At 36.0% G+C, this 15,532-nt stretch overlaps 1 protein-coding gene across 7 annotated transcripts in view; it reads left to right on the forward strand.

Annotated features, from left to right (window-relative positions):
• The window catches only part of TBC1D12 (TBC1 domain family member 12), a 117,823-nt gene that overhangs the window by 77,683 nt on the left and 24,608 nt on the right, over window positions 1–15,532 (forward strand). For all 7 annotated transcript variants that reach the window (XM_060405030.1, XM_027960563.2, XM_042238636.1 and 4 more), the window contains one exon: window positions 13,641–13,756. Coding sequence is in view for 5 of the 7 variants with exons in the window: in XM_027960563.2 (XP_027816364.1) it covers window positions 13,641–13,756 (116 nt within the window). In the remaining 2 variants the exon portion in view is untranslated. The remainder of the gene's footprint in view (window positions 1–13,640; window positions 13,757–15,532) is intronic.

The following is a 15,532-nucleotide window of genomic DNA, read 5'->3' on the forward strand; positions in this document are numbered from 1 at the left end:
CCCTAGGGCCAGAGTCAACCCCAATTGAGAATTACTGACATAAACGAAGTATACTGGGATTATTGTTGTTGTTACAGTAAGTGTCTTACATGTGAACCTTTAAGTTGCACACTTTCAAAAATGTGAAAGTGTGTTCTGTCTGCATCAGGCACGAGTGAAACTGCAGTTTGTCCTCAATCTTCTTGCCTGTTCACTCAGTGACAGCCCCTGTATGCCAACTACTGTACTGTAATACTGTGCTTTTCAAGGTACTGTACTGTAGGGTTAAAAACGTTGTGTTTTTTTGTATTTGTTTGTTTTTTATGTATTATTTGTGTGAAAAGTATTATAAACCTATTACAGTACAGTAAGATATAGCCGTTTGTGTTAGTTGGGTACCTAGGCTAACTTTGTTGGACATATAAATTGGACTTATGAACACACTCAGAATAGAAGTTGTTCATGTGTAGGGGACTTACTGTATTATTGAATAGTTTTTAATTATAAATTTCAATTTTAATTGATATGATGTATGTTGTTTGCTATTTTTTCTTGAGTCAGTTTTGGTTAACTTATATCTTTCAAGAGATTTTTATGTTTCATCTCTGTTTTAGGATTTATTGGAATAAAATTGTTAATGATATTCTCTTATCCTTTTAATATCTACCTGTTATGTCATAAACGTAGAGATGATCTCTCACACATTCCTGAAATTAGTAATTTGTGTCTTCTTTTTTTATTGATCAATATTACCAGAAGTTTATCAGTTTTATTGACCTTTTAAAAATATACCCCTTTTGTTTCATTGATTTTTACCTCTCTCTCTATTTCTATCTCATTTATTTTTACTCTTTATTATTGCTTTCCTCTTGCTTTGGATTTTTCTAGTTTTTTAAAGTGGATCATTGATTTTAGACCTTTTATCTTTTTAATATATGTATTAAGCTGTACATTTCCCCCTAACTGTGCTTTAACTGTGTTTAACAAGTATCGGAATTTTCATTTTCACTCAACTGAAAATGTTTTGTTCATGATTATTTAGAAGTGTGTTGTTTTAACTTCCAAATATTTTAGAATTTTCCCAGATAGGTTTTTGTAAATAACTTCTAATTTTATTCCATTATGCTCATACAATATACATTATGCAATTTTAGTCTTTTTCAATATTTGAAAGTTGTTTTATGTCCCAGATGTAGCATGTTTTAGAGAATATTCCTTGTGCACTGGAAAAGAATGTATGTATTCTGCTGATGTTAGGTCAGTATTTTATAAATGTCAGTTGGGTCATAGATGATAGTATTGTTTAAGTGTTGTATAATTTTCCTGATTTTTTGTTCTGTGGATTAGTGAGAGAGGAATAATGAAATATCCACCATAATCTACTTGACTATTTCTCCTTTTCCTCTTTTATCTTCTGTTTGTGTTTTGAAGCTTTGTTTTTATGTCTTTTTGGTGAATTGACCTCTTTACCATTAATATAATGTCTTTTTTGCCCTGGTAATGGTTCTTATTATGAAGTTTTTGTCTAATTTATCCACTACAGCTTGCTTTCAATTAGTGTTTACATGTTAATTGTTCTGTTCATTTGCTTTTTTCCATCTTCATATTTAAAGTGGGTTTTTTTTTTTTTTGGGTATATAGCATATATTTGGGTCTTTGTAGGCAGTCTGAATACCCTCTTCTTTTTAAATGGAGTGTCATTTACTGTCATTTATTGGTATGACTGAATTTAAATTTACCATCTTGTGACTTCTTTTCAGATTGTCCCATCTGGTCTTTGTTAATTTTAATCTCATTTCCTGCCCTCTTTTGGATTAAATCAGTATTTTTAGTACTCCATTTTATCTCCACTGTTAACTTATTAGATATACGTTTGTTTTAGTTTTTCAGTTGTTGCTCTTGGCCAGCAGTTTTCAAATGTTTTATATTTACAGCTGCTTTGGATTCTGGCAATTAAGGATCTCAAAGAGTTTTTTGTTTTTTCCAAAGAGTTTTTGTTCATGGGAATTATCTATGAGTTACTGCTATACCTAGAATTAACACTGACAGGTTGAAATATTTATTAATTCACTTAAAAATAGCAATAATAAAGTCATTGCATGTTAACACAAATAATATATATTTTAAAAACTTTTAAAAAACCAACTGATGGAAGACTAGCATTGTTTTACATTTGTGCACATCTCTTAATGTCCGGCTTAATATTATAAAAAGATTGGATTATCATTTCTACTCCAGCATTCAGTTTCTGCTTGTCTATTATTTTAGTTTAAGTATGTAAAGAAAATATGGCCTTATGCTAATATCTAGATAGTAAAGGAAAGAGCATTTTCATATAGCTGTGTGTATTCTTTTTGATGGAGAAGGAAATGGCAACCCACCTCAGTACTCTTGCCTGGAGAATTCTGTGGACGCAGGAGCCCGGTGGGCTGCTGTCCATGGGGTAGCAAAGAGTTGGACATGACTGAAGTGACTTAGCATGCATGCATGCATTGGAGAAGGAAATGGCAACCCACTCCAGTATTCTTGCCTGGAGAATCCCAGGGACAGAGGAACCTGGTGGGCTGCCATCTATGGGGTCGCACAGAGTTGGACATGACTGAAGCGACTTAGTATGCATGCATGCATTCTTTTTGATATGCACAAGGAATCAAAGGAGGAATATTGGTCAGATATTTTCCAAAATGGTCCTTAAAAGAAAAACTACTAATTTTTTCCTGTCCTCAATACTTCTGACACCAAGTGTGTAGGCTGTGTAGGGTTTTTTTTTTTTCACATTGACCAATTCTTCAACCCCAGTTGCTGCTATTGCTAAGTCACTTTGTTGGGTGTCCTACAATTCGATTCAATTCTTACACTATTTATCTGGAGTTACTGTCAGATCCCCCAGGTTAAGATCTCAGTCTTACAAGACTGCCTCTGATTTCAGGTGCTTAATGCAAGTGAGGCTTCTAGTACTTTGTTAATATCTCATTTCCTGCCCTCTTTTGGATTAAATCAGTATTTTTAGTACTCCGATTTATCTCCACTGTTAACTTGTTAGATATACGTTTGTTTTAGTTTTTCATGCTGTGCAGCATGTGGGATCTTAGTTCCCTGACCAGGGATCAGACCTACACCCCCTGTGTTGGAAGCCAGGGAAATCCCAGGCTTCTTGTGCTTCTGATCAACAGCCATAAATTGGAGATGCCTGTGACACCCTTCTTGGGACTGATAATTTTGCTGGAACCATTCACAGAACTCAGGAAACTGTTGATTTATTATATTACCAGTTTATTACATAAACAGCCAGATGGAAGAGATACATAGGGCAAGGTATGAGGGAAGGAACATAGAGCTTCCAAGCACACTGTGGGTTAATTACCCTTTTAGCACCTTAGAGTGCTCACCAACCCAAAAGTACTCTGAACTACTTCAAGTAGAATTTTTTATGAAGGCCTTACTATAATAAATAGGCACAATTGATTAAATCATCACCTCAGTTCAGTTCAGTTGCTCTGTCATGTCCTACTCTTTGCGACCCCATGAATCGCAGCATGCCAGGCCTCCCTGTCCATCATCTCCCAGAGTTCACTCAGACTCACATCCATCGAGTCTGTGATGCCATCTAGCCATCTCATCCTGTCGTCCCCTTCTCCTCCTGCCCCCAATCCCTCCCAGCATCAGAGTCTTTTCCAATGAGTCAAGTCTTCGCATGAGGTGGCCAAAGTACTGGAGCTTCAGCTTTAGCATCATTCCTTCCAAAGAAATCCCAGGGCTGATCTCCTTCAGAATGGACTGGTTGGATCTCCTTGCAGTCCAAGGGACTCTCAAGAGTCTTCTCCAACACCAGAGTTCAAAAGCATCAATTCTTCGGTGCTCAGCCTTCTTCACAGTCCAACTCTCACATCCATACATGACCACAGGAAAAACCATAGCCCTGACTAGACGAACCTTAGTCGGCAAAGTAATGTCTCTGCTTTTGAATATACTGTCTAAGTTGGTCATAACTTTTCTTCCAAGGAGTAAGCGTCTTTTAATTTCATGGCTGCAGTCACCATCTGCAGTGATTTTGGAGCCCCAAAAAATAAAGTCTGACACTATTTCTACTGTTTCCCCATCTATTTCCCATGAAGTGATAGGACCAGATGCCATGATCTTAGTTTTCTGAATGTTGAGCTTTAAGCCAACTTTTTTGCTCTCCTCTTTCACTTTCATCAAGAGGCTTTTGAGTTCCTCTTCACTTTCTGCCATAAGGGTGGTATCATCTGCATATCTGAGGTTATTGATATTTCTCCCAGCAATCTTCATTCCAGCTTGTGTTTCTTCCAGCCCAGCGTTTCTCATGATGTACTCTGCATAGAAGTTAAATAAGCAGGGTGACAATATACAGCCTTGACATACTCCTTTTCCTATTTGGAACCAGTCTGTCGTTCCATGTCCAATTCTAACTGTTGCTTCCTGACCTGCATACAGATTTCTCAAGAGGCAGGTCAGGTGGTCTGTATTCCCATCTCTTTCAGAATTTTCCACAGTTTATTGTGATCTACGCAGTCAAAGGCTTTGGCATAGTCAATAAAGCAGAAATAGATGTTTTTCTGGAACTCTCTTGCTTTTTCCATGATCCAGCAGATGTTGGCAATTTGATCTCTGGTTCCTCTGCCTTTTCGGAAACCAGCTTGAACATCAGGGAGTTCACGGTTCACGTATTGCTGAAGCCTGGCTTGGAGAATTTTGAGCATTACTTTACTAGTGTGTGAAATGAGTGCAATTGTGCGGTAGTTTGAGCATTCTTTGGCATTGCTTTTCTTTGGAATTGGAATGAAAACTAACCTTTTCCAGTCCTGTGGCCACTGCTGAGTTTTCCAAATTGGCTGGCATATTGAGTGCAGCACTTTCACAGCATCATCTTTCAGAATTTGAAATAGCTCAACTGGAATTCCATCACCTCCACTAGCTTTGTTCATAGTGATGCTTTCTAAAGCCCACTTGACTTCACATTCCAAGATGTCTGGCTCTAGATGAGTGATCACATCATCATGATCGTCTGGGTCGTGAAGATCTTTTTTGTACAGTTCTTCCATGTATTCTTGCCATCTCTTCTTAATATCTTCTGCTTCTGTTAGGTCCAGACCATTTCTGTCCTTTATCGAGCCCATCTTTGCATGAAATGTTCCCTTGGTATCTGTAATTTTCTTGAAGAGATCTTTAGTCTTTCCCATTCTGTTCTTTTCCTCTATTTCTTTGCATTGATCACTGAAGAAGGCTTTCTTATCTCTTCTTGCTATTCCTTATCAGTGGTTAATTCAGCCTCCAGCACCTCTTGTCTCTCCAGAGGTCAAGGCGTAGAGCTGAAAGTTCCGATCCTGAAGGTATACAGTTGATACCCCTGGTGACAAGCCTCCATTCTCAGAATATCTAAGAACCTTCAACTACCAGTCATCTCATTAGCATACATAAAGATACATCATGTCAGAGATTTTAAAGGTTTCAAGAGCTGTGTTGCAGGAAATGGGGCAGAGACAAATAAATATTTCTTATTATATCACATCCTCAATTTGGGTTTGTCTGATGATTTCCTCATGACTGGACTGGGGTTATGTTTTCTGGCTTAGATAGTAAAGAATCTGCCTTCAATGCAGGAGACCTAGGTTCGATTCCTGGGTCAGGAAGATCCACTGGGGAAGGGATTGGCTACCCACTCCAGTATTCTTGGGCTTCCCTGGTTGCTCAGCTGGTAAAGAATCTGTCTGCAATGTGGGAGACCTGGGTTTGATCCCTGGATTGGGAAGATACTCTGGAGAAGGGAAAGATTGTCTACTCCAGTATTGTGGCCTGTTGAATTTCATGGACTGTGTAGTCCTTGGGGTTGCAAAGAGTCAGACACGACTGAGTGACTTTCACTTTCATTTTTCATGTTATTGCTTTGATTGTCCTAGGGGATTAACAGTTTTATTCCTTGTTTTGCTTTAGCAAAATTGTCAAGATACTGACAAAGACAAACTATTAGCATTGTTAGGACTATAGTTTTGACTTTGCAGACCTCATGAAACCATCTCTGGGACCCTGTTATGATATATATCTGTATCATAATCTATCTCCAAATAACATACCACTTGGAGTACAATGTAATAATTTTACAACAGTATACTGCCATTCTGTCTCTTCTGATTTTGTGCTGTAAACCCCCTCAATACACTGATATTATTTTTGCATTTAGTCAGATATCCTTTTAAAAAATATATACTTTTATATTTTTGTCTCTTAGTTGTATCTTTTCTGAAATGTCTTTCCATATTTACTATTTTTGGTGCTTTTATTTCTTTGTGTTTTCTTGTGATATATTCCTTCTCTCTGCCTGAAAAATCTCCTTTAAAATATAGAGCAGGTCTACTGACAACAGATTTTTTCAGGTTTTGTTTGTCTGAAAACATTCTTATTGTGCTTTTATTTTTTAAATGTGTTTGTGTGTGTAGAATCCTAAGTCAACAAGTTTGTTTCCTGTTTTTAAATTGTTTTTTTTCTTTCAGCAATTTAAAGATTTTTCCATTGTCTTCTGACTTGCATAGTTTCAATGAGTCTGAATAGTCAGGTCTCTTCTGAATATTCTGTGTATTCAGTGATGACTTTTCTATCTGGTTGGTAGGAATGTGATTACTTCTCAGCCATGGGTGAGCTGTGGGAACTGTTTTACTTACCACTCCATAGTAATTGTTCTTTCCCCAGAAGTTGTTGTTGTTGTTGTTGTTTTTTCCTGCCCAGTCTTAATAATGGTTTGCCCTCCACACATCCATTTGGTATTCAGCTAAATAATACCTCCAGAGGACTTCTATGCAGATTCCTAGAGCTCTTTCTCATCAGAATGCCTCCTCTTCTGATGCTCTGGCCCACAAATTCTGCCCCATACCACCCCTGACCATTCCAGCTAACAGTTGGGATGTTCTTCCAGTTCTCCCTTGTGCACTGCATGTCCAGAACTGCCCCCATGCATAATTTTTTTTTATAGATATTAACATTTTATTTTATTTTTTAATTATTTTAATTGGAGGCTAATTACAGTATTGTAGTGGTTTTTGTCATACATTGACATGAATCAGCCATGGATATACATGTATTCCACATCTTGAACCCTCTCCCACCTCGCTCCCCATCCCATTCCTCAGGGTCATCCCAGTGCACCAGCCTTGAGCATCCTGTCTCATGCATCGAACCTGGACTGGCGATCTGTTTCACATATGATAATATACATATTTCAATGCTGTTCTCCCAAATCATCCCACCCTTGCCTTCTCCCATAGAGTCCAAAAGTCTGTTCTTTACATCTGTGTCTCTTTGCTGTCTTGCATATAGGATCATCGTTACCATCTTTCTAAATTCCATATATGTGTGTTAATATACTGTATTGGTGTTTTTCCTTCTGACTTCACTCGGTATAATAGGCTCCAGTTTCATCCACCTCATTAGAACTGATTCAAATGCATTCTTTTTAATAGCTGAGTAATATTCCATTGAGTATATGTACTGCAGCTTTCTTATCAATTCGTCTGTTGATGGACATCTAGGTTGCTTCCATTTCCTGGCTATTGTAAACAGTGCTGTGATGAACATTGGGGTACATGCGTCTCTTTCAATTCTGATTTCCTCAGTGTGTATGCCCAGCAGTGGGATTGCTGGGTTGTATCAGAACTGTTCGCATGCATAATAATAGGATGATCAATAGGCTCACCTTGTTTGTTTCCCCTTTGGGAACACAGAGGTTGTTTACAGAGAGACAGTATGAATTACCCCTTCGTTGCCCATCAAGTGGGAATCTACATATCTTTCTGAGGAATTTCTTTTTGTCCAACATGTGTATATAACTTTTAGAAATGTATAATAGATGAAAATAAAATACTTACTTGTTTCTAATTACATATTCAATTTGCATATATAACAGTATATTAAGAAATAGTACCTCTTTATTCAGATCTGTTTGCATACGTCTTCGATGTCAATATATTTAGCATCATTGAGCATTTTTGTGGTCTTTAGCCCCAGAACAGAGCATCTTCACTTTTTTCCAAGTTTGTAGCAGGTACAGTGCCTTTTAAGTGTACTATCTTGTTACTAGAAATTTTGTCTCAAGCCACAAACTTCCAGATGCATTATATTTTTTCTTTTATTTGTTCTATAAGTATAAAATTATGATCTCTATGACCTAGTCTTTTTACAGTAATGTTTTAAAGACTCTTCATGAGTGTTTGCAATTGAATGGTTATACCTCCAGGAACTGGGAATCCTTCATTACTTCATGTCCATTTTCTTCCTTTCCTATTGCAATTAAACAAAGCCACAACAAAAAAAATTGAACAAAAAATCACCTTCTAAGATTTTCCTGTGGTCTTTGAGACCCCATGCTTCTCCTGTAGTAGGCATGCATTTGATGCCTGGTCAGAGAAGGTCCACATGCCACAGCAAAAAATAAATAAAATTAATCACCTTCCAAACTAGATTCAGTATTGACTGAGATAATTTCAGGATGACGCACCTCCTCCAAATAGTGCCTTGCCATTCAAACTAATAGAGAAAGCACCCATAATATGAGAGATGTTAAGCAAATATGCTTTCTCTTTTCTAAGAGATTATTTTGAGGAAAAACATCTATTTCATTTATGTGAATCTAGTATTTCTTTGCCTTGGAATAATAAGTAATTTTTTCTACTCTGTGCTCATGGAGATGATATGAGTTGCTTACCATCTTTTGACCAGACTTAGAATTAATTGCCTGTTTGCCTCAAATTTTCTTACAATAGAAGTGAGTGAAATTGCTCAGTCATTGTCCGACTCTTTGAGACCCCATGGACTGTAACCTACCAGGTTCCTCCGTCCATGGATTTTCCAGGCAAGAGTACTGGAGTCAGCTGCCCTTTCCTTCTCCAGGGGATTCCCAACCCAGAGATCAAACCCAGGTCTCCCACACTGCAGACAGATGCTTTACCATCTGAGCCACCAATAGCTAGAATAAATTATCCTACAGATATTGCCAGCCTGCCTCTAGCATTGTTTTCATCTTCTATTCTAGTTATCCAGTTAAGTAGCTTTCATAGAACAATAGTTGAGTGAAAGATGAAAAATAAGTTAAATTGACAAAATAAACAAGGTTCGTTGTAATACTTCATAGAAATATATTCCCTAAGTTAAGAGAAAAACTAGATGCTTCTTATCTTAACGTTTGGTAGGTAGCTCCAACAACTCAGAATAAGTCAGTTAAAACTGACCTTGGGAATTCTCTGGCAGTCTGGTGGTTAGGACTCCGTTTTCACTGCTCGGGGTGCTGGTTCAATCCTTGGTCCCTGGGGAACTAAGATCCTGTGAATTGCATAGTGTGGCAGAAAAAAAAATTAACTTTTGTTGTTAGGAAACGAGGCAGATTGATGCGGTATTTTCAGTGAGTGTTCTATAGGTAGCATTATATACTGATATCCTTGAACTGTGATATTTCCAGTCATTTTTTAATATTGTAAGATTTCTTTATGACTTATAAAATTATCAATTTTTTGTTCATTATTAAACTTCTATGGAAGGAATATGCAGGGGATTTTTAATGACATGACACACATGGATTTAAAGTGAAAATGGCTTCAGGAATCTCCCCATGAGGTACTATTCAGTTGTATTTTTAAATGGTGTCTTGTGGATATCAACTACATATCAATAACTTGAACACTATTATCTCTCTCTCTTGACCTGGAATTGAGTGATTTAAGAATTATGTGATTTTCCTCAGCTACAGCGATAGGCCCTGATTAACTTTAACTCATTGATAAGCTTATTTCTTAGGTCATTGTGATTGCATGTTGAATGAAGTGTTTACTGGGACCTTCCAGGAAGGGTACTTTGTTTGTCTTTTGTGAAAGTTATTATTAGAAGAATAGTTAGAGGATCTTTGAAAGTTGTGCTCTGAGGATGTGACAGTTGGCATTGCTACAGTCGTTTCTCTGATCAACAAGCCATCCTCAAGATGAAGTCCACACGTGGAGGAAGGCATAGCTAAGAGAGTGGTGGAGAAGGGAAGTCTCCGACTGGTGCTATGAGCCTCTTGGTCAAACAGAAACCAAAGTTATAGAGAATTGTTATAGAGACCTAAATATATGGAATATTAGTCCTGTGGTCTGATACATTTGCCTAAATGTATTTGATATCACTTTGTGATTAACTTTGAAAGTACTGATATTTGATATTTTACTATTTCTGATACAATTTGTACTTTTAATCATGTTACATGAGCATCTTTATTTGGCAAATATTTGAGTCATTAAAGATGTGTAAATCTATCCTATTTTCAGATGAGGATGGATTGATACCATGTTTTAAGCTTTTAAAAAAAATCACCCTCTAGAAATTTAAAGCATTTTTATGCTAAACATCTGTGATAGGAAATACTTGAATATGAATTCCTTCTTCTCATGTGAAAAATATTTGAGTGACAATTCTGTATAAAGCTCATTTGTAAGGTGAATACATAAATGATATTGGTGAACTTGCTTTTGTGTTGCCTTTTATGTTAAACATGTACTTAGTTAATTTTTAATGAAAGATTTCACTTTTTGTTCATTCTTTAGTGGCTCTCCATTTTACTCAGCATGAATTCCAAGTATTTTTGCCAGTGAAAGGCCCTATAATTTAGTCTATACTTTATTTCCCATCCTTTTTCGTATTCATTGAGATTAATATTTCCCTAATCCACACTTTTGCTTATTCCCCCTCACCTGTTCTTTCCAAGTCTTTCTATTTTATTAATGCCTATCATTTTGCCTTAGTTCTGATCCCAGCTCTTAAGTAAAATCTTTGTCAGTGATCCACAGTAACTTTATATAAAATGGCCTCTCTTATAAATGGGCTTCCCTGGTGGCTCAGAGGGTAAAGCGTCTGCCTACAGTGTGGGAGACCCGGGTTTGACCCCTGGGTTGGGAAGATCCCCTGGAGAAGGAAATGGCAACCCACTCCAGTACTCTTGCCTGGAAAATCCCATGGACTGAGAAGCCTGGTAGGCTACAGTCCATGGGGTCGCAAAAAGTCAGACAGGACTGAGCTACTTCACTTTCACTTTTGTCTTATAAATAAGCTACTTTGTTTCTTGTAAGAAAAGTCAGACAACACTGAGTAAAGTAAGACAAGTGCCTTTCTAGTCCAACCCTCCAGAGGGAAACCTAATTGTTCAAATTCCTTGATGTTTTTCTATGTATATTTGACCATAATATGACTTGTTTGGTTATTATGTCTTTTGACTACCATATTGGAGAGTACAGTTCTAGGGACTAAATCACATTTGTTTGATTTTTCTTTTGGCAAGAATACTTCAAGAATGATGATATGTACTTCACGTTGCATCAGGAAAGGCATACTACCTGATGGTCTTTTAAAATAATGTGTGGATGGATTGGTGATTGAGGTATTGTTAGCTTGAGCCTCCCATTTTAAAGTTCCCTATTAGCCTCTAAATGAATGATATCATCTATTTCATCATTTTAAATTATTATTGATAGCTAATTGACTGTCTTCTAATAACAACTTGTGCCTCAGTTTCCTCTACTATGAGTTAGGTGTCTCACAAGATTGTTTCAAGAATTAAATATATTAAGTGTTTTAAACACTGTGTGGTACGTTGTCAGTGTCAGTAAATGCTAGTTGTTATTTTTAATGTGTTGACTTAGGAGTTTTATTTTGCTCTCTGTGTACTGGCATTTGTTTGCATGGAACATGCTTTATTGGGTAGTATTCATAGCATTCTGTCTGGCAGTGAGTCCAGGTCACATTGTAGGAAAACAAAGTGCCATGTAAGTGATAACAAACCTCATATGTATTTAGAATCTATGGTTTTTAATAAGAAAAATATTAGCAGAAAAGGGGATTACACTTGAGTTTGTACTGAAGAAATTTTGATCATAATAACATGTATATACTAGGTATTAGAAAGTTTTGAAAACAAAAAAATGAGTGACTCTACTGTTTTTGACACTGAAAGGCTGTACAGTTCTTTGAGATGGGAGTTAGTAAAAATGAACATACAAATTTCCAAATAACTTGAGAAATAAGTCTCTAAAAATCCAATGCAGTCATGCAAAGGAACTGCCAGACTAAAAGCTTAGATTTAGTAGAAGGAAGAGGAGATGTAGAACTAAAGACAATTATAAAAGAATAGTATAGGGACTTCCCTGGCAGTCCAGTGGCTAAGACTTCACCTTACAAGGCAGGGGGTGCAGGTTCAATCCCTGGTCTGGGAGTTAAGATACCATGTGCCTGGTGGCCAAAAAACCCAAACATAAAACAGAAACAATATTGTAATGAATTCAATAAAATGGTGCACATTAAAAAAAATGTTAAAAAAAGAATAGTACAAACCATTGTAAACAGTGGCAGAAACCAAAAGTAAAGCTTGAAGCTTATAGAAAATGATTGACATCATAAATTGTTTTTTAAAGTAATATCAAATAAGATGAAGCTTCAACAAGATTATCAGATTTTTAAGAGGGATGGAACTATCGTTTGTATTTTGCAACCATCAGATTCAGTAGTGAGAATCAGTCTTTGAGTTAGAAAAAGTAGTAATTTAAAAGAATTATATGCCATGGTAGGAAAACAGCTAGTTAATAAGAGAAACGCTTGATCACTTTAAGTGCATTTAATTTTCTTCATTTGAGTTAATGTCTTTATCTGCCAGTGAACTTGAAGATGTACTCATGAGTAATCATTGAGAATAACGTGAAAAATATATTTGTTATCTGGAGATGATCAAATACTAGCTTGATTTCTTTTTGTTTTAGAAAGGGAATGATGTGGATTCTGGAAATTATAAGTCACAATCTTGGTATTGATCTGCAGCTTCCTAGAAATTTCAGCAGAAGCTTGTGAACATTTATGGAAAGATGCTCAAATGTAGAAATTTAAATATGTCCAACAAAAACATATCATGTGAAACCAACTTCATTTCTTTTAAGAGAATTATCAATTCAGTTGAATGAGAAAATACCATAGTATTCATACCAGTTTTAAGAGAATTATCAATTCAGTTGAATGAGAAAATACCATAGTATTCATACCAGTTTTTTAAGTTTTAGTGAAATATTTGAGTCTTTGGTCTTTTTTTGGATGAGATATGTTGGTGAATTATTTCAGTTTAAAATAAGTAGGTAGATTTATAGTAGTTAGATTCAGAATAGGTTGAAATCCAAAACCAGTATGATGAGGTTCAGTGTCACAGTTGAGATCTTCAGAGCATTAAAACAGTATTATCTGTTTCTTGTGTCAATATTTTTATCATTGATCTGGCTGAAAGTTTAGAAAGTAGGCTTATCTGATGTAGATTATTCAAAGCGGGACTTTGAATAATGGATGTGATATAATAGACTTGGAAACTGGAAACTGGTATCATAGAATGCAAACAAGAATATCTTCCTAAACCTCGCCTAATTAATCTAGTACATTTGTACCTTCCCCTCTTTTAACATACTTTCATACTTTATATATTACATAAATTAATAGTTTAGATTGCTTCAGGACAAAAAAGTGACTTTTTTGCCTATCTGATATTTTTACCAAATTAATGTATGAATTGTATGTATTCCTTATTATAGCATAATATCTTAAATGATACAGATTTAATTGGAAAAGTCTCTGCATAAGTATATTTTTATCTACTCTAGGAATATGAAGCACGGACAGGGAGAGCCTGTAAACCACCACCTCAGTCTTCAAGACGAAAGAATTTTGAATTTGAGCCACTTTCTACCACTGCCCTGATTCTTGAGGATCGACCATCGTAAGTATTTCTCATCAGGCACACTGTATTTTAAAACCTAAATTTAATTTTTCTTATTAGTATTTCACTTAAAAGATATCAAGAAATTGAAGAAATTGGTTTTAGAAAGTTCTTTTTAATCCCAGGGATGAATCCTAACATAAATAAGGAAGAATTGTTGATCTCCAAGATTTATGCATATTTTCTTTAAGTCTCTATGAGCCAGTGTATGAAACATAAAATATATATAACAGAATATATCTGTTACTGTGTCAGCCTTCCTGTGCCTTATCTTTTTTTAATTGAAATATAGTTGATGTACAGTGTTATATTTCAGGTGTACTGCATGATTTGATACTTTTATATACATTATGAAATGATCTGGATAACAATAACCATCCATCCATCCTGATACAGTTATTGCAGTATTATTGACATATTTCTTATATCTTATATCCCTGTGAATTATTTATTATTTAATTAGAGATTTGTACTTCTGTTTTTGTTTTTTTTAAAGGTCTACCAGTTTATTGCTACCAACCCATCTCCCTCCACCCTCATGCATGTGTGCTGAGTCATGTAACCCCATGGACTACAGCCCTCCAGGCTTCTCTGTCCATGGACTTTTTCAGGCAAGAATACTGGAGTGGGTTGCCATTTCCTTCTCCAAAGATTTGTGCTTCGTAATCCCCATCACTTATTTTGCCCACCCCCTCCCACCCTCCTCTGTCTTACTTTCACATGACAGAACAGTTTTCATTTCTTTACATTTAATATGCACTTAAGATATATTTGTCTTTTTTGCTGTGCAATTACTATTAACCAATTGGTTTACTGTTATTAAGAGTATATTTTTGAGACTTCTTTAGTGGTCTAGTAGTTAAGACTGCCCTTCTACTGCAGAGGGTGTGGGTTTGATCCCTGGTCAAGAAGCTAAGATCCCACATGCTCTATGGTGCAACCAAAAAAAGAAAAAAAGAAAAAAACAAAACAAATATATATATATATATATATATATATATATATATATATAAAATCTCCTTAATACCCAGGAAAAAATCTTGAACTCTTCCATTTCCATTTTTGCCCTTCCCATCGTAGCCTTCCACAAAGCTGCTGTTCTTCAAGATAAAGTCTCTGATTTGTTATCAGACAAAGGACACCTTCCCTAAACCAAGACTACCTGGTCCTTAACTCCTTTTTTTCCTTCTTGGCCTCTCTGGACCTAAACTTTTTCTTCTTCTTCTAGATTTCTCTTTCCTTCCAGTATAAAAACTCCTAACTTTATTTAAAGTCACATTCCTAGTCTGCAGCTTTTTCCACCCATTATCCTGATGAGTGTAATAAAAAGATCTGGAGCCAAACAGGTAGAGGTTGAATATGTTTTTAGATATTATGAGAGAAGAAAAGCTGAACACAAGTACATTATTTTTTTTATTCTTGTTACATTTCTTCATACTAAAGAATTGTGATCCCAGTACTCTTTTTTTTTTTCAGGATTTGGTAAATATGTCTATATTCATTGTTCATTAGTATTAAAAAAAATTTTTAGTTATGAGAACATGTCAAAGTTTTATTAATATTTCAGTCTTGCTGCCAGGTGAATGAACAAGGCCAATTCAGAGAGTGCTTAGATAAGCAAGGAAAGAATACCTGGCTAGGTAAAGAATACTGACTAAAGATCTTTAGACTCTTGACTGACTGACATCTGGGTAAAGTGAAAGTGAAGTTGCTCAGTCGTGTCCAACTCTTTGTGACCCCATGGACTGTAGCCTACCAGGCTCCTCCCTCCATGGG

The sequence above is a fragment of the Ovis aries genome, chromosome 22 (assembly GCF_016772045.2).
Source record: "Ovis aries strain OAR_USU_Benz2616 breed Rambouillet chromosome 22, ARS-UI_Ramb_v3.0, whole genome shotgun sequence".
NCBI lineage: Eukaryota > Metazoa > Chordata > Mammalia > Artiodactyla > Bovidae > Ovis > Ovis aries.